Genomic DNA, 26,893 nt, shown 5'->3' with positions numbered 1-26,893 from the left:
AAATCTGGAAAGAGCACAAATACATGGAGGTTAAATAACATATTCCTAAGCAACGAATGGGTCTACCAAGAAATCAGGATTTACATGGAAACAAATGAAAATGAAATCACAACAGTCCAAAATCTCTGGGACGCAGCAAAAACGGTTCTAAGAGAGAAGTTTATAAGCAATGCGGGCCCACCTCAAGAAGCAAGAAAGATCTCAAACAACCTGACACCTAAAGGAGCTAGAAAGAGAACTTAAACTGAGCAGATGGAAGGAAATAATAAAGATTAAGTACAAAGAAATGACATAGAAACTAAAAAAACAGTAGAACAGATGGATGAAACCAGGAGCTGGTTCTTTGGGAAGATGAACAAAAGTGATAATCCTCTAGCCACACTCATAAAAAACAAACAAAAGCAAAATCACTAATGAAAGAGAAAAATAACAACCAACACCACAGAAATACAAACAATTCTAACAGAGTATCACAAAAATCTATATGGCAACAAACTGGACAACAGAAAAGAAATGGATAAATTATTAGAAACATACAACCTACTAAACTAAAGCAGAAAGAAACAGAAAATTTGAACAGACCAATCACTAGCCATGAACTGGTAATGAAAAAACTCTCAAAACACAAAAGTCCAAGATTAGATGGCTTACAAGAGAATTCTACCAAATATTTAAGAAGAGGTAATAGTATTCTTCTCAAATTATTCCAAAAAATACAAGAGGAAAGAAAAGCAACAAATTCACTCTATGAGGCTAGTATTATATCTAGACACCAAATCTAGATGAAGACACCCCAAAAAAGAGAATTATAGACTAATACCTCTCATGACTACAAACGTCAAGATCCTCAACAAAATACTGGCAGACAGAATCCAACAATACGTTAAAAAAAGATCATACACCACAAACAAGTGGGATGTATTCCCAAGATGCAAGGGTGGTCCAATATTTGTAAAACTATCAATATGATATACCGCATCAGTAAGACAAAGAATGAAAACCATATGATCATTTCAACAGATGAAAAAAAAGCAGTGACAAAGTGTAACATCCATTCGTGATAAAATCCTCTGCAAAGTAGGTCTAGAGGGAGGATGTCTCAACATAATAAAAGCCTTACATGAAAAGCCCACAACCAAAATTGTACTCAGTCGTGAAAAACTGAGAGCTTAACGTAAGGACCAAGACAAAGATGTCCATTCTCCCAGTTTTATTCATCACAGTCTTCGAAGTCCTAACCACAGCAATCATTAACAAAGAGAAATAAAAAGCACCCAAATTGGCGAGAAAAAAGTAAAACTCTACCTGCAGATGACATGATACTGTATATAGAAAACCCTAAAGATTCCACCAAAAAACTACTAGAATGGATAGATGCATTTGGTAAAATTGCAGGGTACAAAAATCAAGGTACAGAAATCCGTTGCATTCCTATCCACCAATAATGAAGCCACAGAGAATGATAATTAAGGAAACAATCAAACTTACAATTGCATCAAATACAGTAAAATACCTAGGAATAACCTTAACCAAATAAACTTAACCTAAGACCAGTGTCTTAACTTGGAAAGAAATTCAAGATGACACAAAGAAATGGAAAGACATTCCATGCTCATGGGTTGGAAGAGTAAATCTTGTTAAAATATCTATACTATCCAAACCAATCTACATATTTAATGCAACCCCTATCAAAATACCAACAGTATTTTTCACAGAACTAGAACAAATAATCCTAAAATTTGTATGGAACCACAAAAGACCTCAAATAGCAAAAGTAATCTTGAAAAAAAAAAACTGGAAATATCATAATTCCAGATTTCAAGTTATATTAAAAAGCAGTAGTAATTAAAACAGTACGGTACTGGCATATAAACAAATACACAGAGTGATGGGATAGAACAGAAAACCCAGAAAGAGACTCATAGTTACAAGCCCAATTATTCTTTGACAAAGCAGGAAAGAATATGCAATGGGGAAAAAACCATCTCCTCTTAAACAAATGGTGTTGGGAAAACGGGACAGCCACATATGAAAAAATGAAACTGGACCCCTGTCTTTCACCATACACATAAACTCAAAATGGATTAGCGACCTAAATGTGAGACCTGAAACCATAAAAATCCTTGAAGGGAACACAGACAGTAATTTCTCTGACACTACCATTGCAGCATTTTTCTAGACAGGTCTCCTGAGACAATGGAAATAAAGAAATAAACTCCTGAAACATCAAAATAGGGTGCCTGGATGGCTCAGTAGGTTAAGCAACTGCCCTTGGCTCAGGTCATGAAAGCAACAGTCTACTACCTGCCTCTACCAATTTGCCTGTTCTGGAGACTTCGTATCAATGGAATCATACAATATATGCTCTTTTGTGGTCGGCTTTTTTCACTTAACATGCTTTCTAGGTTCACCCACGTGGTAGCATGTATCAGGACTTCATTTCTCTATGTTGCTGAATATAATTATCCATTGTATGGATGCACATTTTGTTTATCCATTCATTAACTGGTGGATATTTGAGTTGTTTCCAGTCTTTGCTCTATGAGTAGTAATATGGACATATGTTTTCATTTCTCTTGGGTGTATTCCTAGGAATGGGATTTCTGGGTCAGATGGTAAGTCCATGTTTATCAGCTGGAGGAACTGCCAAACTTTTCCATAGTGGCTGTGCCGTTTTACATCCCTACTAGCAATGAATGAGGTTTCCAATAACACCACATGCTCGTCCACACTTGCTACTGGCAGATACAAAATGGCATCTCACTCGGTTTTAATTTCCAATTCTTCATAATGACTTTTAATGCAGAGCCTCTTTTCATGTGCTTAATGGTCATCTGCATATTTTCTCCAGACAGAGATCTCTTCAGAGCCTTTGCCTAATTTTTTAATTGGGATATTTGTCTCTTAATTGAGTTAAGAGTTCTTTACCATATTCTGGATAAAGTCCCTTGTCCTATCTATAACTCGCAAATATTTTTTCCCATTCCATGGGCTACTCACTTTCTTGATTTTCTTTGTTGCAACAAAGTGTTTAATTTTGACGTTGTTCAATTTACTGGTTTCTTTTGTTGTTTTGCCTTTGACATCATATCTAAGAAGCCGCTGCCTAACCCCAGAGTTGAATGGTCTTAGCTCTTATATTTAGGTCTAGGATCCATCTGCACCCATTCTTCCGTACAGGGTGACGTAGGGGTTCAACTGCATATATTTGCATGCGGGTATTTTGTTGTCCCAGAACCCTGTGTTGAAAAGACTCTTCTTTGTTTATCGATTTACCCTTCTCAAAAGTTAGCTGATTTGTAAATGTAAAGTTTATTTTCTTGACTCTCACTATCGGTCTATTCTTTTGCCATACCACACGGTCTTGATTACACTGTAGTAAGTTTTGAGATTAGGAAATAGGAATCTTCCAACGTTGTTCTTCCTTTTCAAGATGGTTTTGGCTGTTCCAGGTTCCTTAGGTTTAGAATTAGTTGCTCATCTTTGCAAAAAAATAACAAATAAAAAAAGGCAAGCTGTGATTTTGAGAGGGATAGCATTCAATCTGGTAACTCAATTAAGGGAGTCCTGCCATCTTAACAATACTGAGTCTTCTGATACAAGAACATGAGATGTCTTATCAGTAATATTTTAAGAACTGAGTTTAAACTGCTTTCATTTCCCTCCTTATGGAAATAAAAAGAAAACCATGCAGCAGTACAGGCTGCTGAGACCATGCACAAAATAATAAACGATTACATTCCAGCCCAATATTTCTTAAGTATAATCTCTTACCAGGTAGCAGGAGCTACGGAATGGTTCCTACTCTTTGATTCTAATAATGACACCACTTGAGCTATACCCAAGGAAATAACTTAAAAAAAAAAAAAAAAGCTAGCTATTGAAGTGCTTACTATCATAGTGAAATACTGGGAAACAATAGAGAAGCAATAATCAAATATCCCAACAATTTCCCAACAAGGAAATATCAAAGTATTAACACAACAGAAATCTAAATATCTAAATGGTCTGCATACCGGTTACTTAAAAAAAAAAAAAAAAAACCTAGTTTAAAACAGATCTGTAAATGAAATTGCATAAAGTCTCATGTGTGCGTTAAAGATCACAAAATAATTTGAAAACAGCTTACTTACATCACTGGGTTATTTGTACGAAGTTGCTTAACATGTTAAACTATTATACACGTGTTTTAAAAGGAGGGGCCTTGCTTGTCACCTGTAGCATGCAGGAGGGGATATGCTGTGACAATCCACTTATTACCTCTTGTGATTCAGCATTCATGCTGCTGACCCGCAGAATCCGTTTAGCAATACGGTTATCAAGGACACCTAACAATAGATTGTGCTTTTAACCCCTACTCTTAGGACCAGGGCTAATATAGGCAAGGGAAAGCTCATCCTCTTATGCATATTTAGTGAGCTTAGGGATAAAATTCATTAACCTTCTACTTGCTTTTCAGCCCAACAGCCTGTAACGATAGAGCTGAAAGAACAGCATAGGTATTTAACCTATTAGCAATTTGGGTTACTATCCTTTTCTCATTTCAGTGAACAGAGTTATTGAACCACATGATACAGATTCATCTTTTTTTTTTTATTTATTTATTTGACAGACGGAGATCACAAGTAGGCAGAGAGGCAGGCAGAGAGAGAGGTGGAAGCAGGCTCCCTGCCGAGCAGAGACCCCGACTCAGGGCTCGATCCCAGGACCCTGAGATCATCACCTGAGCCGAAGGCAGAGGCTTTAACCCACTGAGCCACCCAGGTGCCCCGATACAGATTTATCTTGCTGGAAAGTGGAGACAAATATATCCCCCCCCCCCCCATACCAGCTTGAACCTATCTCTCAGTCTGTGTTCTTCTAAGACTAAATGGCAACTCTATTTTTCGGCTCCTGAGGTAATAAAGAGAACCCACGTAGGATGGAGGAAGAGAAGACCACAATTAACAGAACTTCAGGGAATTATTTCTCTTCCTGCATCGCCTTTTTCCTGATCCTATAAATAACAGCATGACATCATGCTGGCCAGGCCTGCTGTTCAAATACAAGAGGCAGGCTTACTCAGTGACAGATGCAAAGAAACGCTGCTAAGAAACAGCTCCGATCCTGTCACATGCTCCAGAGACGAGCACTCGGACCCAGGCCCTCTGTGGTGGGCGGCACCTCTGGACCGGCCACTGCCGGCCTCCTGTCTCTTCCCTCTAGCTGATAAATTAATCACCAAAGGGATCAAGCTCCACTTTTCTGTCCCTGTCACAATCATGAACGGATGGGCTAAAAGGCAACACAGACCTCCCACTGACTCTGGGGAGCGCCAGTGAAAAATGTCACTTCATCTTGATAAAAGTACAGGGAGAAAGCACTACAGCCCATTTTTTAGAAGGGGACTCAGCTGAAGTCACCTGAAATAACGGGCAGGAGGAAGGTCCACAGACAGGACGCACGCTGGCGCAGATTTGTGCGAGCCTTTTCCACAGAACTTCATAGCCCGCTGATGCAGAGGAACCCGACCCTCTTGGAAGGAGGAGGGACGGCAGGTTGATGTGAATACGGTGGAGGGAAGGTCAACCATCAGAGCAGCCCCAAAGGGCTCTATTCTGGGGAAAGAAGCCACATCCTATCACGGGCCTTCTCAGAAGGAAGGGGAGGAGGACAAGGCTGCATTTCTCAGAACAAACAAAGCAGCTTCATGTAAGAGGGGAGGTGATCGGGACACACACACACACACACACACACACACACACACACACAGGAAAGGTAGGGTTCATCATAACTTCTTCAGCGTGGCCTCTATGAGGCCTTGCACAAACTTCCTTTTGTCCTCACAAAGCAGTACTGTGATTGTAATGGTCTGAGAGGCAGTTACAGTCAAGGGCCTCGCAGGCTGAATGGTGGGGGGCGGTGGGGGGGGTACTGGGGCTCACGTCCACTCATCGGGGCGCTCATCGCCATAAGGAGAGACTTCATCTCAATCCAATCACTTTTTACCTCATTTATTCAATTCACTTCTTCAGAGTCAGACCTGTCCAGCCAACACGTCAGCATTTAACTATCTGGTTCTGTACCATCCTTAGGAGGACAATTTGTTAATTCAATTGTGAAGACAGTTTTGCATCTCCTTCAAGACTGGTCTTAGGAACGGGCGTAGGTGCTTGATAACCAACATTTTCTTCAAAAAGAAATGACATCAGTCCCACTGATCAGTGGGTTTCTCACGGATCAACAGACTCATCTATTCAATCAACAAATATACACTAGGAGCCGGTCTTGTGCGAGCCCCTGACCGCTGTTCCTCAAATCCAAGCCCAGTGTTTTAAAATGCTAGCATTCAGGGTCAAATAGTAGGAGTTCCAGCATAGAAGACAGTTTCAAAATAAGAATTCTCAAAATGCTCGAATAACAACCTCCGTTGTTAAAATGTTTATCACTTTCATTCATTCAGATATTAAAAATTAGCTTCATTACTAGTCATGATATAGAGTGTGTATATGAAAATGTCTACCTGTAAAATCAAATACATATATATATATTACACACCAAATAGATGATTAAAACTGAAGCAGAGGGAAGTTGTGCGAATCTATTGTTTAAGGGAAAAAAGGGGACTAGAGAAAAATAAAAACAAGCAATTAAAATGTAGACTTGTCTCAATACTTTTTAAATAACCAAGAAAAACACTCATTCATCACTTGTAGGGTAATGGACTTACTATTACCATAGGTTTACTGAAAAGTACAAAAATTTGAAACTAGAGCTATAAATTCACATTTTAAAATTGAGATTACTATACGACATCCAGGACCAACTTCAGGGAAAAGCAAATACAGGTGCCATTTAGTACCGGTAGCCCTTCTGCATACATGCCCCGACTTTGCCAACTATGGGTCCAGTTTTACTGATGGCTTTCCACAGCAAAACAATTTTTGTTCCTCTTAAAAAGGAGAAAAGAAAGAAATCTGGCAAACCTACATCCTAGGCTTAGGCACTCAGTAAGAGTAATACCCATCACACACTAGGCTCTGCTTAGCCCATGCTAAGTACCACAGGAACCCATCTGTGCCACCAGGCAGCAATGACAAGTCACACAGAGAAGTCAGCAGAGACTGGACAGTAGTGAGAACACAGGAGCAGGGAGAAGGCTGGAGGGGGAGCACACAGCCATGCAGTGGGGAGGAGCAGAGGCAGCAGAGAGAAGATTCCTTCTACCGTCTGGCTGAGCTTCATGCTTCCGCAGCCCCAAAGAGCACAGGGGCACCCCATTCTGATGCACCCCACGTACCACCAGAGGTGTCGAACTCCATGGCTAGGCCAAGTTAGGCCATAAGAGCAGGAAATCATGAAACCGCGACAGCAAGGGTTATCAAGGGTCAGGACGGGGTGGCTCTGTCAAAGACCATCCCCCCCATCCCCCAGAAGCACTCCAAATTGTCCCGGGGCACGTAAACAGTTGTTCATGAAATTAAAGAGAGCGGGCAAGTGCACAGGATTTGAAAATAACGTGTGCAGGAGATGAAAACTAACCAGCACGGACTGAGCTCGTCACCCTGCGTGACAGCAAGCTTACACAAAAGCAGCTGTTCAAATTATTTTGTGGATTGACTCTCTGAACAAACTTTGTGTCCCATGAAGCATCTGCCAGAGTTAAGGCCTGCAGACATGTTCTGTCAGTGTTTGTTGATAAAAAGATCTCGGGGGTCCTATCTCTAGCCTATATGCTTACTGAAAATTAAAAAAGAAAAAAAAAAAATTCTCTGCAGGCAGATGTGTCAGCAGAGCCCGTGTTTTCAGCAACCAGGTCTGGGGCTTTACAGGTCTTCCGGAAAGCCTCCAACCAGAGCGATAAAATCCCTCTGGGCTGTCCCTCCCCTGTATAAGGCTTCCCCACCCCACCCCCACCTCTGACAGCTTCCTCCGGGTTGCCTGGGAAGACAAATGAAATGCTGGTGTCTGGGCACTGTGAGGGTGATACCAGTAATATTCCAAGCTAGCCCCAAATCCTTTCCTCTTCTGGGCCTTTGGGAAAGACCGAACAGAAACAACCGGCACTTTCCTTGGCCCTGAGGCTACAGCTCACTCATCAGCAACAGAAACAGATCTTTTAGTCTTTTTTTTTTTTTTTTTGAAAACCAAGCATCAGTTCAGCAAGCAAGCTGCTTCATGGTGAAGCAGTCCTAACATCCACCACCCACACTCAGATCACAGCTCTCCCCGCTGGAAGAGCCCAAATGCCTGCCAAGAACTGTGTCATGCCAGCTACGCACCTCTCCAAACTGCATCTAGAAGGGTCTGATGGCTGTGGCTTCCTCTTCTCTAGGAGCATCCCAGGAGCCGTGAATAACTACTTACAGGAATGAACGATGGCACAGACTAAAACCATCCCCAATTAAGTATTTGAGATGGGGGGGGGGGTCATCGGTTTAGCTAAAAGTTAAGCTCTTTTGTTTTAAAATTAAAAAAGGGGGCGCCTGGGGGGCTCAGTGGATTAAGCCGCTGCCTTCGGCTCAGGTCATGATCTCAGGGTCCTGGGGTCGAGCCCCGCATCCGGCTCTCTGCTCCGCAGGGAGCCTGCTTCCTCCTCTCTCTGCCTGCCTCTCTGCCTACTTGTGATCTCTCTTTCTGTCAAGTAAAAAATAAAAAATCTTTAAAAAAAATAAAAATAAATTAAAAAAGGACTAAAATGGCTGGCTTATTTTTACATTCCTATCGAACAGCTTCAAAATGCAAGTTAGGGCATTCATTGATCTGGGGGAGTAAACAGAGAATTCTAAAAAATGTCCAGTGCTAAGGTGCCTTATTGCTGTGCTGCACACAATTATAAATTCTGGCCCTCACCCTGGGTGGCAAAGCTGTTCAACACTGAACCTAGTCTCTTCATGTTCAGAATTATTCAAAATATATAATGCCTGCCCTTTAAGAAATGGGCATTTAATGGGGCACCTGGGTGGTTGAATTGGTTAAGCGGCCAACTCTTGGTTTCCACTCAGGTCGTGATCTCAGGGTCATGAGTTCGAGCCCCACATCAGGCTCCATGCTTGGCGGGGAATCTGCTTGAGATTCTCTCTTTCCCTCTGCCCCTCCCCTACTCATTCTCATTTTCTCTCACTCTCTCTCTCTCAAAATAAATAAATCTTTGGGACGCCTGGGTGGCTCAGTGGGTTAGGCTGCTGCCTTCAGCTCGGGTCATGATCTAAGGGTCCTGGGATAGAGTCCCGCATCGGGCTCTCTGCTCGGCAGGGAGCCTGCTTCCCTCTCTCTCTCTCTCTCTGCCTGCCTCTCTATCTACTTGTGATCTCTATCAAATAAATAAAAATTAAAAAATCTTAAAAAAAAGAATAACTTTAAAAAAAAATAAATAAATCTTTAAAAAGAAATGGACATTTAAGAAAACACTGTAACTCAACTTCCATGAAAAAATGGTCACAGAAGTGAGAAAGCTTAGTCAGTTTAAAATGCTTTTAGACAGTGCGATTCTGTCCTGCACAAACCCAAGGGAACAGAGGAACTTTAGTAAACTAAACTTCTTTCCCTATGTGGAAAACCATAACCCTGAGAGACCGGGCTGCACAAGAAACTGATCAGAACTATGTTTCTAAGACTAAGGGGGAAAATGGGAGACACAGGACTGAAGGCTCATAAGCCTGACTCCAAAGAAAAACAGTTTCAAGATAATGAGAAAAAAACAGTTCAGACATAAATGTAAATAATTCAGATCCTGGTGAGCTTTTTGTACTATGTTTCAATTATAAATCACCAGTAGAGACTCTAAAATACAACTTCCACATGTAAAGGTGAGAAGTCCTCATCCTTAAGGAGGCACTTCATGAGAGAAAGTAATTATTTGCAAAGTAATATACACTCTGTTGCCCACAACAATAATAAATTAATGAACAAATCATCCCTGTGCTTGCAAAAGCATTCCTGGGCAAAAATCTTCAGATGCACTCATGGCAGTTCCTGGGGGCTGACTTCTAGAATCAACTGTGTTACAGGGCACCCAGTTAACTGGGGGGACTGAGGTCATGGAAACCTTGCTATGATTCCCTGCAAGCTGCTGGTGCACCTGGCATAATGACCACCTATTTCCACAGTACGATTTTTTTTTTCAAATAAATACTTTTCTCTTCAAATCCTCATGCCCCAAGCAAACAGACACACACACACACACACACACACACACACACGTGCGCACGCGCGAAGAAAAAAAGGAAAAAGAGATATAAAGAAGAAGCAGGGACCCTCCAAAGGCCAGGTGTGTTCTGCTTCTAGAACGAGACTGCCTGGCCTCGTTCACTGCATGAGTCTGGGAAGTTCCTTGAAACCCTCCTCGATCCGTTTTTTGTTTGTTTGTTTGTTTGTTTTAAGATTTTATTTATTTGACAGACAGAGATCACAAGTAGGCAGAGAGGTAGGCGGGGTGGGGGGGGTGGGGAAGCAGGCTCCCTGCTGAGCAGAGAGCCCAATGTGGGGCTCAAACCCAGGACCCCGAGATCATGACCTGAGCCAAAGGCAGAGGCTTTAACCCACTGAGCCACCCAGGCGCCCCTGGATCCCTTTTTCTATGAAATGCAGATGGCATTTTGTATCTATGTCCTAGGTTTGCCCTGGGGATTAAATGGGATATCACGAATAAAGCACCTGGCAGAGGACTGGCCCAAAGGAAGCCCATGAAAAGGCAACAAAAGCTACTACTGTTTCAAAGCTGATGGCGTCCTTGACATTTCACCCAGTAACTTGTGCATGAATCAGTCGTTAACGAAGACGAAAATTTAGAAACAGATTATCAGTAACCCCAGCAAAAGAAAAGGATCATATCTTGTGTTCTTCACATAAGACATGTGCTATGCTCCTGTGTCTTCGGCTGAGAGCACACCAATCTCGTCTCATTACCCACGAGAGCGCTCACCCGTGCCTTGCCCACGTCTCCCCAACAGAAGGTTACTGACTAACACCCTGGGTTCCTGGAAGAGGCTTTTGTAGCAACAATGCGGCGAAAAGCACAAGAACAATACGTTCCTTGGCCCAGTGACATTTGGGCTCGTTCTGATAGGAGCCCTCGGGGGGAGGGTTACAGAGCCGCTCCACAGAAGGCTTTATGTAAAAACAAGAGGAAAGCACGGTACCTCTAATCGTTGTATGCGTCCCTTGAAAAACATGAAGAGGGAGGAATTTGGATAAGCAGCTTCTTTTTTGAGAAGAATTTCCTTGGCTTCATCCAGGCCTGCTTTGTTATCACTGCCATCCAAGGCAAAAAACGGGCGGACTACAGTATGATACCAGAGCAGAGCCAATCTAAAGAAGAGGGAGAGAAACACTGAGCAAGCCTTTTCGTATAGCAGTTCCACTTTCTAAAAACTTCCAGAACACTGTCCTTCCAAAAGGCTTACTGTGCAGTCTTTGAAGAAGTAAATTCAGGGTATCTTGCCCTGTATTATCAATATTTGGAAAACTGAAACTTTGGCACAGCATATATATATATATATATATATATATATATATATATATATAGGCACACTCCCATCAGTTGAGAGGAGAATAGGATAAAAGCATTTAGCTTGTCCAAGGCTTCCAGATGGCTCTTGAAGGTATGGACTGACGTAAATCTCTGAATTCCACAATTCACTCATCAATGCAACAGTCAGAAACAATAACTGGTTGTCATGAATTTACTGTCCCCTCATAATAAAAGCATTACTTTTTTGCAAAAGAAAATGTTGTTTTCTCCTGTGCTCACAAAGTTAGAGTGTAAGCCTCAGAATCCAAATTTAAATATGGGAACCACAAACACAAATTCCATTTGAATGGGTTAAAATAATTGAGAGAACCAGAAAAAAGGTTCTTTCTCTGGCCTTTGAGGATGCTCAATTCAAAAAAACAAATAATTATTTAAAATTCCCTTACTTCAAACTCATCCTTTTAAGAAAAATACCAAGTTAAATAAACTCGGTAAATAAAATAGATTCATTAGAATCTGCTTTAATGAACAGACAAAAATCTTGTACCAACACATGAAATATTTTTATGTAAATATACACTTCTAGTGTTTATAAAATTGGTTCTTTTCTGGAGATCAGACTTATCTACATTACTAATTCATTTCTTTCCAGAAAATACTAAGATATAAATAAGCAAATTTATCACGTTACAAAAATGTTAAACCAAATTAATGAAATACCACTGTTTATGCAATTTAATGACTTTGGGGAGGCACATTTTTGAAATGAAAATTTAATGATATTTTTATAGCTACCAACTGATAAGGAGTGAATATCCAAATTCCTCAACACTGATAGGAGTTGAAACAGAGCTCACTAAAGTTCTCTGTGGCATCAACATTTTTTGAAAAAACTGATAAGTAGTGTAATGTTAATGGACATTTAGTGTCTGGTAAAATTACTCAAATTGCACATGGTAGATATTTACCAGGCTGGAAAAAAAATCATAGTTTTTAACGGATGGAGGAATGGGTGAATCCTTGCTCTGGATAGTTATACCAACTTCTCCACATTCCTGTGTAAATAAATCTTATTTCAGTTTACTCAACAAGACTCAATTTAGTTGACCAGCACAAAATATCCAAGCCACATAGGAGAGACTAATGAACCAACCAGGATCAAAGAAAATTACCCAGTATCAAGGGTCTCCGTAAGGATAAAAATTTCAGACTCACTGAAATTCGTATTCCTTAAAAATTCAAAAATCAGGATCATGATTCTCAGTGACCATGATCAAGGTCACAAAAACGCCTTATCAAATCATTGGCGATTGAAAATAGGCAATCGTTTTACCTGTTTAAAATAATACAAGACTCGGGAGAGTCAAGAACAATATTCTACTCTCTAACATCCGCTCCAAAGTCAGCTTATAAATAACCACCAGAAATGCAGTTCTTGGCGTTGCATTAAAAGATATAAGGCGTGGCATCATGTCAACCAACCAAGCTATTTACCTGCAGTTTCCTTTAAAGGCTCTGATTGTCGTTTACTTACTTTCAACACTATATTATCTACCAAAGCATTGCAATACAGCTACTCACGTAGCTAAAGGGGCCTTCATGTCCTTACTTTCGCTTGCATACATCAGTGAAGAAAGCCCTTGCAGGCGGTCTCCAGGAAAACCCAGCAGGTTGATGATTTTGAGCAGGTTGGGGGGCACCATGGATATGCAAAGGTGAAAAAGGCCATATCCAAAGCTAACAGCACCTTTCAGTCTGTTTAGAGACTCCTCAGACACCCCTTCAGCCACAATGTGATTATCATTTGCAGCGTCAGAAGTCAAAGGCTCTTCAGTTAGCTTCTTCTGATACAGCTCCTGAAGGGCATTGATGTCCAGATAGCATTTATTGTAAATCTTCCAGGCTTTCCTAAGGATCCACCCACCTTTTATATAGGCTACAGAGAAAGGAAGAAAGCAGGAGAAAAACAAGCATTCAAAATAATTTTACTGTAATGATAAGGGACATTGAAGAACGGCCCGAAATTCAAGCAAAAATTTAAAAAACAAAAGCAAGAAAAATGACCATCTCCCATTGCACCTTGTTTTCTGCGGAGGGCTCCTTACTTGCTGCCCTTAACTACATGGGATGACCACTCAGCAAGACACATATCTTTTTTGCTCACCGTTCTACCAAGTCTTTGGTACATGAGCTGGGCCGTAGGAGCTGACAATCGCTGCAAGGCTAAGTGTGTGACTACCAGCTCGCAAGCATCATGTGAACCGACTTTTGTTCCACACGCTCCGTGAAACAGATCTCCACCGTGTTTCTGAACTACCATGGCAACTTTGCAGATAAGCCTCTTTCAGAACTCTTTATGTTTGTCTACCCTGTGTCTCATTCCTCCGGAAGTTCTAAGTCTAATTCACTGCTAAAAGTGAGCATGGCGACTTGCCAAAAAGATAAAACAAACCAACAAAAAGGATGAATCTGTACTTATTGGGTGAACAAATGGGCAGTTCATTAAGGTATAAGTCATTGGTGTTCAATGCAGCAATGCAGACCATCCCCCATTCATCTGTGTCTAATGCCTACTGCGTGGCTTCAGCTCGCCTTACTAGGATGCCAATATTTGGTCTATGAGGATGACGCTCAGCCCCTGCCCTGGCCTACATGCAGAAAGATCCAGGGAAGGCAGGTGGCAGAAAGAAGCTACGTCACACCAGAGGTGAGAAAATGTTATTTATGAAGCTGCTTCCATTATTTCCTGTCAGACCAATTTTTAACACAGTCCCATCTCTGAAAGAGATTTCACAGACACAACATGGGATTTGCCCAGTTCCAGCGCCCACTAGCCCCTCTCACACAAGCCCACAGGTCCTGCCTCACCCTCTTCTCCTGTGAACACTTACACACCTTCTGATGGGAGAGGGAAGGGGGAGCTGAGTTATCTGTGCTTATCTGAGTGTATCATCACCATACTTCTCAGCAAAGGTCTTCTATAAGGGATTTTCTGCAGAAAAGAGCTGATACACTCAGGCCGGTTACCAATATGGCACCAGTCATCTGACCCCAATGCACCAATGGAAAACAAGATGAGCTGTCCTGGGCTTCTGGGCCCTTTAGAACAGTGGAAAAAGAAGTTCGTAAGAAGTTATTTTTAAACTACTGAAAATATGTAACATAAAATCTGATTTAAAAAAGTCTAATCTGAAAGTGGTCTAAGAACACATGGTCTAAACAGAAAAGAGCCATCAGAGCAGGTCTACTGCTAGCCTTTGAAAGGCCCACTTACAAGACTGGCCCACGGCTGGGCCTGTGAACTTGGACTTGGGAGGGTTTCCAGCACTCTCAGAAAGGATAAGTGTGGCTCACTGTGCCTGCCACCCTGCTTACAGAAGTAGTATGTTTTAGGTTGAACATCTGCTTTCCCCCTGGGGGCCTGGAATTTGGGTACGTGCAAGACAGGGGGTATCTACGCATGGTCAGCCCCCAACAAAAGTCAGGATGCTGGGTCCCTAACAAGCTTCCCAATTGATAAAAAACCTCACTGGCCAGAGAATTAAGCATGTCCTATGCGACTCCACTGGGAGAAAATTTGGGGTTGCTTGTGCCTGAGTTTTCCTGGACTTCATCCCATGCATTGTTTCCCTTTGGTCATTTTGCTTTGTATCTTTTGCTGTTAACAACTCACAGCCATGAGCTTGATTATATACAGAGCCCTCCTGGGAAATCACTGCATCTGAGGGTCTTAAGGACCCCCAATCCATGGAATCAGGCTAATATTTTACTTCACTGTATCAATTTCTTGACAAATGATAACCACATCTCCTATGGGATGACCATTCAAAACACAACGAACCCATAAGTTCCAAATTCTGGATTGTTAACATCCTGTAGACTAAGCCCACTTAAAAGAATAGTTACTGTAAGAGAGGATAAACAAACAAAACAAAAGTTTTATTTTTAAGGAAACTATTTTTATAACTTTATAGTTATAAAAGTAATACACATTTGAGACAAATCATTTAGTTCAATTTAGAAAAAAAAATTTTTTAACCAACTGAGCCACCCAAGTGCTCCAATGTAACAAAAACACTTACTAAACAAATATTACATTTCAGGCACAGTTCTAGGAGAACCAAAGGGAAGTAAGATACAGACCCCGCCTATCAGAGGCACAATGACTCTTTCCTTCTAAATGGAAGTACTACAAGAAAATGAAAGGTCGGAGAAAACCCTGAAACCTACCGACTAACAAAGTACTCTGGTTGATCTTGTATGCCCACAAACAGGATACTCAGTTAGGACCCAAAAAGCCCAAGGTTGAATGGAAAAACAGAAAAAGAAACAAAGAACACAAAACCAACTGGGATCTAATAAAAAGGAAAACATTGGCTACAGATTTAAAAAATGAAAAAAAAGAAAATGTGCAAAACTCAAACTGTTCATTAGCTATTGGTTCCTAGTATGTGCCTAGCACCTTGCCTGGCAGCCGAGGGATACAAAAGAACCAGAAGACATAATCTCAGCCCTTCGAATGCCCACAATAAAACTGAAAAATAGAACAAATGAAAAAAAAGTGCATAACATAAGACTATATATAGCTCTATGTGCTTGTTTATGTGCCCCACTGGGGTCATAGGGAGAAAAATGAAAACAAATCATGTTGAGATGATGGGTGAGTTATTCCTTATTTCCTTTTTGTCACTGAATTTTTCTATATAATAAATATATAAACGAATTATTGCAAAAAAAGTATTGCAGGATTTCAGTAGAAAACTTCACTCCTTCTTCCCCCGAAGCCTAACTGGAAACCTTAAGAAAAATGGTTAATTCCATTTTCTCCTGCATCTCTGGGCTGCTGCAGCTTCATTCAGGAAGCAGAGCTTCCATCCAGGGAAAGGTAGCATTCCAGGAGCAAGGAACATGAGTGCGGGAGTCTGAAGGAGCAGGTAGGCAAGCCGTTCAGAGCCAGAGTCAAATGGGGGACACAGAGACCAAAGGGGACACAGAGACCAAAGGGGACAGGGATGGTGTGCGCAGGTTACAGGGGCCCCCTGATGTCCCACTAAGGGCCTGCACAGAAGCGGCAGGCTACTTCTAGGACTGGGGTTGAGGAGACCACCCGTTAGGGAAACGCATTGCAGTAATCCAGATCTCAGGTGAAGAGTCGTAGCAAAGGATGGTGGGAAAGGAAACAAATGTCACAATCCATCACTGCCAACTGCACAGACTTGGTCAACAAAAAAAAAAAAAAAATGACAATGGTAAAAACCCTGTTTTTATAAAATAAAACATAATTCAACAGGTCTTTCGTTTCCTGCCTAAGAGAGGAGTTTAGGCATCCACGTTTAAAAGCATATATTAAAATACGTAGTAACAAGTTTTAATGTCTTCAGAACCCAAAGTTTTGACTAAGTCAAAGACTGTAATTTGTGCAAGACAAAGTTAATGAGAAAGATGTAGAGGCAGATTTGGTCTTTGCTACTCTCTGAGCTTGTGGCAGAGAAACAGCTTCCCCAGGACTCTCACCCTACTTCCCTGTCCCAAATGCTGGAACCAAAACATGTGGGCACAGCCAGATGGGGTCTAGAGAACAAAAGCCCCGTGAGGAGCTGGCAGAGCCGGCCACATGCTCCACGGAGACCGCAATGCAGCTCCCGCTGGAGGGACCCCCAGCCGCCCTGAAGCTATAGCAATGCAGCTCATGAGCACACATTTTCCCAAAAGGCACAGAAACTGTACTGAAGAGCCCCACATCCTGCACAGCCCTCCCTATGGCTCCTCCAAAAGGTCAAATATAAATCATTCAACCACTGCTCTCGGTGCCTCTGAAAGAAGACACACACAGCAGAAAACCACAGACCATTTGCCCTCCCCTCGGTCAGCTCGGTCCAGCCTCGGTCAGCTGGGTGTAGGGAGAGAGGAAAGTTGGTCCCCATTAAGGAAAGGGTGGCATGGGGGCGGCGGGAGGCAGGCAGTGGGAGTCCTTCCCAGGAAAGGGCAAGAATTGTCTGGAAAGTGAAAATACCAAGTCATACTAATTGATGTTGGGATACCTCTTAGAGATTTTTCAGCACGGGATCATATCTGGTGGGACCCCCTACCACAGCATTCTGTCGGTTCACTTACCCTACGTGAGGCTGTTTAACCCTCTAATGAAAGATTAGTTCAGGCTTACCTTTCTTGTAACTCACGTAACAGACTTTGGGAGAAAAATGGTTTTGTTTTCACTTTCAAAATACTTCTAAAAGACTCACTTTTCCAATCTCCACTCTTCTTGGGGTTCAGCGGTTTGCCGCTCCTACCTGAATGGCATCACCCTTCCTTCGTCCCTTCAGTTCACACATGACACACCCACCGTGTGCGAGGGAACAGCACAGCAGGTGCCAAGGACATAGAGGGGGAAAAGGGACTTCTGTTCTTATCCCCCTGCTCAGGATCTTGCTCGATGTGCCCCAGACAGTTTCCCAGCGGCCCACGCCCTGTGCACCTGATCTGTGACTGACTGACACGTCCGGCGGGTAAAGTATCCCCCTGAATTAGAACGGACGCGCTCCTCTCTCCCCCACCAAACCACATGTCCCCTCAGGGCAAGAGCTGCATCCCACTCCTCTCTAGAGCCCTGGCACCCATCACCCCACAGTGCAGGGGCAAGGTAGGGGCTCCGTAAGCATGGGTGAAAAAGCAGGCAGACATCGCTGCTGCCCTCAAGATTTTGGTCAAATACTGTGGACAGACATGTGCCCAAAATTTTGTACTGCTTTGTGATGAACTCTCTGACTAGGCACAGAAGTCATGTAGGAGAGCCAAGGGCAAATGACGAAGTGAGGAAAGAAGGCTGGAAGGAAGCTGGCCTGGGATGTCCCTGGAGAGGCAAGAGAACCATAAAGGGGCTGAGGGCCTTCCACACGGAGAGGGCAGCATGCACAGGGCAGGGGGCAGCACAGGGCGTTCAGGAAAGCACCGGGAGCTCGGCTTAGCCGGCTGCTAGGAAGGCAAGCAGGCAGGCGGGGAGAGCAGGCAGGTTCTTACAGGCCACCTGAGGAAGGAATTCAAACTTTCCCTGCAGGAGATGTAGAAGAGCCAAGTGTTTAAAGCACAGGTCTAACGAGTTTTAGGAAGATGGCTCCCAGGGCAACACAGAGAATGGGGTCTGGAGAAGCGAGGGACTCAACAGCACGCTGTCCCCCGTGCCAAGGGCTAGGGCCACAGGATACGAGTGAGCACGGCTGGGTTTCTGAGCCTCTCGGAGGGAGGCGGCCCATGGAACCAGGCTAAGGTGACAGGGGAAAATGGTGAGGACACTAGGAATTCAGGTATGAAACAAGAAACCCAGGGCTCAGGGCCGGGTTCTGTCCTCACTAACAAGGTCTGTCAACTCAGCCTCATCAAATTCACGCAGCCTCAACTGCCTTACCCGTGAAAGAAAGCAAACTCAGCTGAGGAGAATTTATCAAGCCTCTATTATGCCAAGAATACAGAGGTGAGTACAACATAGGGCCTACCCTCAAGTCTAAAAGGAAGGAAAGGGGGCGCCTGGGTGGCTCAGTGGGTTAAGCCGCTGCCTTAGGCTCAGGTTATGATCTCAGGGTCCTGGGATCAAGTCCCGCGGCGGGCTCTCTGCTCAGCGGGAGCCTGCTTCCCCCTCTCTCTCTGCCTGCCTCTCTGCCTACTTGTGATCTCTGTCAAATAAATAAAATCTTTAAAATAAATAAAATAAAGGGAAGGAAAGGAAACAAAATAAGGTAGCAAGTGCCATAAAACGGGTTTTTTTTTTCATAAAACAGGTTTTAAAAATAGCTTCTTTGTGTTATGAAAGTAATGAATATCTGCTCAATGAGGGGAAAAAAAAACAGACAAGCTAAAAAGGTATTTATAAAGTAGTATATAAAATGAAGAGAGATGATGGGATAATCCATTACAAAGAAGTTCAATGGGAGAAAACACAAGAGTTCTTTTAAAGTATGAAGCATTTAAAAATTCAGATTCATCCCTACTTGGAGCTCAGATGAGTGTGTGCACACACCCCGCCCCCACTCCAGCACCACCCACTCGAGGTGGGGGAGGGGCACTACAACAAACATCTCCAAGAAGGCAGGTCCTACGCAAGAAAATTATCCATCAAAAAAGTTTTCTAAGAGGAGTGCCTGGGTGGCTCAGTGGGTTAAAGCCTCTGCCTTCAGCTCAGGTCATGATCCCAGCGTCCTGGCATCAAGCCAGGCCTTGGGCTCCCTGCTCAGGGGGGAGCCTGCTTCTCCCTCTCCTTCTGCTCCTTGGCTCATGCTCTCTCTCAAATGAATAAATAAAAGCTTTTAAAAAAAAATGGATTCCGGGGGGAGGTGGGATTGGGAGAGGGGGAGCGGGCTATGGACATTGGGGAGGGGAGACGAACCATAAGAGACTATGGACTCTGAAAAACAACCTGAGGGTTTTGAAGGGTCAGGGGTGGGAGGTTGGGGGAACAGGTGGTGGGTAATGGGGAGGGCACGTTTTGCATGGAGCACTGGGTGTTGTGCAAAAAGAATGAATACTGTTACGCTGAAAAAATAAATAAAATGGAAAAAAAAAATGGATTCCAACAAAGTAAGTTTTTTATAGTTTAATAACCCAGTGGGCTTCTAAAAGTCTATTGAAGAACATTTTTGGTTGTTTGTTTGAAACAAATAAGGAGATATTCATAAAGCAAATAACCACTGTGTCCATTTATATCTGTCAGAATTTCATTTCAATATCAATATCTGTTCAATAAATTATATGGCTTTAGGAAAAACGAAGGGCACTGTTCAAAATCTGTGATAAATGGGATTAAATAATTGATTAATATCAACCTATTAGGAGAATGGGAAAAGGCAAAGAAGGCAATTTATAAAAGAAATACAGTTTATTAATAAAATATAAAAACACGTTGACCTCACTAATAACCAGAAAAGGAAAAAAAAAAAACGCAAAGCAAAGAACACCTAAATGTCCAAAAGTAATTGGTTAAATAAATCATGGTACATTCATACGAAAAAGTACTGTTACTATTTAATAGTTTGAAACTGGGTAACAGGGAAATACGTAAATATGTAAAATACAATCTAAGAGGGAAAAGCTGGGTACAAAGCACTCTAGCTTCCATTTTATAAAAGAAGTATGGAGAAACACAGACCATTCAAGAGTGATTTCTCCAAGTGGTAAGACAAGACATGACTTGCTTTCTCTTTCACCCTTCTCTATTTTCCAAGTTTTCTATAACAATGCTCAGTAATTTTTAACCAGAATAATGATTTTAGAAATAAGCAGCATGAGTCGATGTCTCTGTTTCATGAGGGCAAGGAGCATGACCTGTGCTGCTCATGTAGCACAGGGTTTATCAGCACATCATAGGTATTCATTAATTATTTGTCAAACAGACCCATGAATGAGCCAATAAAGGATATACTAACTTTTGGAAATTTTATACACTTCCAGACTAACAAAAGAGTTGTAAGATTGACACAAAGAATTCCCAGATGCCCTTTACCCCGATTCCCCAAACACTATACTACACTGGATTTATCTTTCTCTCTAGACAGGTATTTTCTCCTAATGGCTAAAATTAGCTCCTCTAAAAAGTGCTTCTTGTGTATCAGAAAAAAGGAAGTAGAAGATCACAGAAAATGCCAGAGCTCCTATCTTGACCTGAGAAGTCTAACAGCTCTGTTGCTTTTAATATAGACATGAACGGAGGGCTTCAAGTGGGGGATTTTGTACTGATGTATCCCAGAAATTTCACACGAGCTATGAGCCCTCAACCATGTAAGTATCAGGCAAGTCCCAAGAGGAGGATTAGAGAGAAAAACACAGAACAGCAGAACCAAAGCAAAAAGCCAACACATTTTAAAAGAAGGATAAATTCTAGTGAGTCAAATCTTGGAGGTCAAAATAAAAGTTAAGTTCCATTTGTAACTTGAGCCAAACAGAAACAAAGCATCCTCAAGAATGAGCCGGAGGGAAGAGACAGGAGAAGGGAGAGGAAAAACCAGTGACTGGCAGTCGAGAGAGAATAGTGTACGTTACAACTCAGCTGCAACAGACCCTGCTTCATTTAAGGTTTGGAAGGAAATGCTTTTGTGGTTGTGAGTTTTAGCTTATCTCCTTTCGGAATTTTCATTTTTTTCTGAGTAAATCCTATCTGCCAAAGCAGCAAATTTCTCCTGGCAAGATCAGACCGATACTCACATAAGCTGAAGGCTTGGTGTCTGTGTTAGAGTCTTCCAGAAGCTGTCAAAGACTCAATTTGAGTTTATAGCTCTCAAGATATCAAATCTACAGAATCCTGGAAAACAATGGTCTTGGGACAAACTAAGACATTCATTCATAACACTTACTCAAGGTTGTTCAAATGTAGGTCATTCAAATATTTTAGGAAGTATTTGGTACCCACTCAAGCCTTCAATTAACAACTTCTTGAAAATTTTAACTTAAACCAGTTATATTCCACTTTAAAGATTATTCACAACTTGATTCTCACAAAGGAAAAGCATGATCTATTTGGCACCAGCAATTTCTCTAACTATGACAGAATTATCTTGAGACGAGAGGATGAAACACTGACTTCACTCCCCCAAACACACATTAGGCACTCGCGGTTTCAATTTCCTAAGTAAAACTCAGGATCATGCCCCAAAGATGTGCCACATATTTTCAAAGACTAAAATACAAGGCACTGTAAAAACGGGGCAGTGGCAGGGGAGGATTACTTCTTGGGTCCACTGAATTTTGAAAGCCATTAAAAATAATGCTTTGGGGATGACTGGGTGGCTCAGTCATAAGGCAGATGCGTTATGGGTCACAATCCCAGGTGCTGGTATAGAGATCCGCATTGGGCTCCCTGTTCAGTGGGAGACCTGTTTCTCCCTCTCCCACTCACCCTGCTGGTGTTCCCTCTCTCTGTCTCTGTCAAACAAATAAAATCTTAAAAAATAATAATAATAATGCTTTGACATACCTGACAATTCTTGTTTCACAAACGAGAGCACAGCCAGATAGACCTGACAGTCAGCTATGATTATTTGCCTCTGAAGCCGATCAACCATAGAGGGGGCAGATTTTCGGACATCAACCTGTTGGGTGGAAAGAAAGTACATGCTGACAAATCACACACAAGAACAGGACTCCATCCAAACCCCCATTACTCTCCTGTGCAAAATAATTTCACATAGGAACTGTGAAGCAGGGCATGGAAAGCCAAGACCAGATTTATAACATATTCCCACGAGATGTGGCTCTGTTTCCGTTTCGTTAACCATACGATGAAGAACATTGTAACAAAAACAAAAAACAAAAAACATTGCAACTCAAAGACAAATATTCTAAGCGAGAACAGTGAAGCTGGTGGACACCAGGAAAGTCAACACAAAAGTTCAGAGGTTTACCTTCTTTGAAACGAGTTCCTACTTATCCAAAATAAAAACCACTAAAGGTAGAAAATATATTCCCCAAAACAGATAACCCAAAAAGCCACTTTGCAGCCATCTACCTTCGTTCATGTAGAATGAACAGTGCGGGTCATAACTTCATTGCACACAACAGAGATGTGAGGGTCGAAAACTGATTACATTTTAGTTAAGGAGAAAATAGGTTTGAATGTACCACAAACTGAACTCAGAATTTAAGCTATACCTCTATGAAGGAAGCAAAACATAAAACAAAAAAAAACCCTGACTTTTTATAAAAGGTTGGTCCTTGTTGTAAAGAATGTTTGAAAGTGAAAAAACCTTATCCCCAAATAGAATACTGCATTCTTAATGCAAAGTGAACCTGAACAAGATATGCCAAATACTTTTCATCGGCTTTCACAGTAATAAAAGAAACGCTAGGATCTTTACAAATACGACAATAGCATATACAGTAGACACAAAAGAATGAACTGTTTTCCTTTTTTCTACATTAGCATAATCTATTCTGGTCACTATTGTTGCAAGTGTAGTCCCAGAACTCATTACTTTGCTTAGGCAAATGTCAGTCTATTGACGCTCCCAGTTCTTTGTAATAACATCTACTGTGTGGGGTTGTTGGAAGGGCTAATGAAGTATTGTATGTGAAAATGCTTTTTTCAATTGCAAAGACCCATTACCAATGTTAATCCCTAACATATGTGGTTAGGCATGGAATTAGAATCAGAAGACAGACACATAAATAACTTAGAATCTAATGAGGGAACGCTGACCTCGTTACCATGTAATGTAGTAAGTGCTCGGAAGGGTTGAGTACAGAGTACTACTATAGGGACAAGCAGGAAACCTGCTTAACACAGCTCTGGGGCTCAGGCAAGCGTCCTTAGAGCAAATGATCTAGGAAGAACTCAAGAAGGAGTAGGAACCAGGTCCAGAGGGAGGAGAATATTCTAGGCAGAGGGAAAGGAAGTGCCAAGTCAGCCACAGTAAGGAGTTGGGCAAGGAGCAATGGAACGGTAATGGTGGGGGTAAGGACACCAAAAACGAAGCCAGCAACCCACTATTTACATTTTAGACACTGTATTATGGAGAATGAATTCGAGGCCCGTGAGGCTTGTTGCCGGCAAATGGGGATGGTGGCTGACCTAAGGACATGGCAGGGGTGGAGAGAGAAGTGGATGAACTCCGGAGGCACTTTAGAAAGAGAGCGACAGGGGCGCCTGGGTGGCTCAGTGGATTAAGCCGCTGCCTTCGGCTCAGGTCATGATTTCAGGGTCCTGAGATCGAGCCCCGCGTCGGGCTCTCTGCTCCGCAGGGAGCCTGCTTCCTTCCCTCTCTCTGCCTGCCTCTCTGCCTACTTGTGATCTCTCTCTGTCAAATAAATAAAATAAAATCTTTAAAAAAAAAAAAAAAAAAAAAAGAGAGCGACAGGACTCGGTCACTGATCAGATGCGGGGTTTGCAGAAGGAGCCAGCAAGGAAAACTCTGGCCCTTCTGCAGCGTCAGGAGACGGTACTCTCGCCCGTCAGAGGCTTCCTCGTGGTGGACCCCATCCCCAAGAGCAGAGGTAAAGCAACCTGGACGTGAATGAAGATAGGCAGCTTTTGAGGACGATAACCCAAAGAACAGGTTTGTCAGTTCGACAGGTAACACAAGGGAGACCCTTGGGCCTTCCAGAAACACCAGGGGGTAAGGAGGATGCCTCCCCAAAGACTGGACTGCCACACTGAAAGGTAAAAGCAAAATCAGGAAAGTGAATTACAATGTTGTTGTTGTTATTAGGGGAAAAATTAGGTAAATAGCTGAATTCTTCAATAATGCCAAAATGCAACATATTTGAATTATACATTCACACGCAAGCCTCATTACAAACGCTCTTAGCATGTGGCCCATTATGGAAGAAGATAATCTTAAAATAGCAAAAGAATTAATGCACTGGATGGCTTTAAAGACTGACAGGGCAGGTGGGGGTGGGTCCTATTGTTCAAAAAAGTACATTTTACATAATTAAAAGCTATAAGAAGCACGTAGTGCTTTCAGTCATATCCGAAATTGCGGAAACCAAGGAAAGGAGCAATGCCCTACGTCAGCGGCACCCCATTCACAGCCTAAAGACAGAACTTACATTCTTCTTAATTTTATTCTTGATGGTTTCAATTACTCCAGCCTCTTCGCTTTCACACAGCTTCTCTGTTGTCTTTAAGTCATCACACGCCAACTGCATTTTTTCCTCCTCAAATGTCATCATGGCGTTCTTCCAAGAAAGAAATAAGGAAAGAATGAATGAATGAGTCAGTCTCTGGAAATTGAGGCGATTTAATACAACAAAATCCCAAACGAGGACCGCCCCCCAAAATTCAAATTTTATTTGTTGCAAATAAAAAAATCAGAATGTTACAGCCTACCTTAATCATTTCCAAGAACTATAATCTCACTATAAAATAATATACCTCTATCACACCTACATGAAAAAATATAGGGTAGTAAACATTCTCACAGTTACCATTCTAGGATCTTTTTCGTTGTTACTGAACACAGTAACCAAAGCCCTGTGTAATTTCTGATTGGTCCACTTCGTTCAGTTTTTATAGATGTGTCTCACTGAAAAGTTCATTTTCCCCACATTTAAATCCCAGGCCCCGTCAAGTAATGCTAACGAAATGTCAGCTACTAGGTTTGCCTTGAAAAGCATCAGTCTTTTCAGGGACAGCAATTCAAATGGGTTCCTTTACTTGGAACTCGTATTACACTGTCCATAGTGAAAAATTCCACTGGCAGCCTGGTGGGTTTTTCCAGGCCACATCTGACTGAAAACATCTGACTGAAAACTGGCTGAAAACCTGCTACTTTCACCAGTGACACAGAAGTTTCTGAGGTTATGAATGGGCTGTAGGGGCAGAGACAGGACACTTGGTTCTTGGAAGGACCTAATGAGCTCATCACAGCTAGCACTCTACCATGCCCTATGCATTCAGCGAGCCCTCTCCCCCCTTGGCAGGACTCCAGTACACTCTCTCCTTATAACCAAACCGGACCACAGCCACCTTTGCCCAAGCCCCCCGCCACACTTTCTTTCCAAGCAGACCCCAGTCCTGCTACAACCTCCCTCCCCACCTTCCTCCTCCCAGTCTTTGTAGTGAAGTGGGTCCTCATGCTGTGATTCCCAGTGTACCACTGTCCTTAAAGTCAGATGCTATGCTTTCTTGTAAATGTCAAGCCTTAAAAATGTGTTGTAGTCCCTGGCAAGAGGAGGAAATAAATAGCCTGAATGAAAACCCATGTCACCAGAAGCTGGCCTGGTGCTTACAGTGGGGCACCGAGAACAGGCACAGTACACACCAGTCTGCAGAGATCTTCCTAGATCTGAAATTATTTTAATGCTTTCTCTATTTTACTTCACTCGGTTTCTACACATACTGATTATAAATATATATATATACACACACACACACACACATATTTGCTATTACACCATTCTATGGTAGTTTCTTTTTAAATTATGTATTTGAAAGTGGTTTGTGTTATATTATACATATTTCTGGGAAAAAAGCACCCAACTTTCTACATTGCCAAATTTTCTTCCAACACCTAATTGCAACCTATTCCTTCAATTCCTAAATACTAATATTTAAAAATGTAACAGTAACTAATAAGTTTCAACTCTGCTAATTTAACTTGCTTCCCAGTCCACATTTATTCAATATAATTTTAAAACAAGACTTTAGTATTCAAAGTCTGATCTTTTTTGTTTTTTAATCCCTAATGCAATTATTTGGAAGGGTCTTTGCAATTTTATTTTTATTTTAAAAAAATTTTTTATTGGGAAAAACAATACTCTGGAAGGTATAAGCATTTAATTTTTTAAATAAAGGGAAAGAGAATATCTCATAGATGCTGGCTAATGGGCAAAACTTTATCATACTTTTAAATGCCAAAAAGAGCTGTATCTACAGGGGCACCTGGATGGCTCCATCAGTCAAACATCTGACTCTTGATTTCAACACACGTCATGATCTCAGGGTCGTGAGATTGAGCC

The 26,893-nt window shown here is 42.0% G+C and overlaps 1 protein-coding gene across 2 annotated transcripts in view; it reads right to left on the bottom strand.

Annotated features, from left to right (window-relative positions):
* Window positions 1-26,893, bottom strand: part of TTC39C (tetratricopeptide repeat domain 39C) — a 106,810-nt gene that overhangs the window by 34,575 nt on the left and 45,342 nt on the right. For both annotated transcript variants that reach the window (XM_046024711.1, XM_046024712.1), the window contains exons 3-6: window positions 24,983-25,111; window positions 22,410-22,524; window positions 13,034-13,388; window positions 11,121-11,289 (exon numbers count right to left, since the gene is read on the bottom strand). In XM_046024711.1, the coding sequence (XP_045880667.1) occupies window positions 11,121-11,289; window positions 13,034-13,388; window positions 22,410-22,524; window positions 24,983-25,111 (768 nt within the window). The remainder of the gene's footprint in view (window positions 1-11,120; window positions 11,290-13,033; window positions 13,389-22,409; window positions 22,525-24,982; window positions 25,112-26,893) is intronic.

Source organism: Meles meles, chromosome 12 (genome assembly GCF_922984935.1).
Source record: "Meles meles chromosome 12, mMelMel3.1 paternal haplotype, whole genome shotgun sequence".
Classification (NCBI taxonomy): domain Eukaryota; kingdom Metazoa; phylum Chordata; class Mammalia; order Carnivora; family Mustelidae; genus Meles; species Meles meles.
The sequence above is the reverse complement of the archived record's forward strand: the minus strand, read 5'-3'. Positions and strand labels throughout refer to the sequence as shown.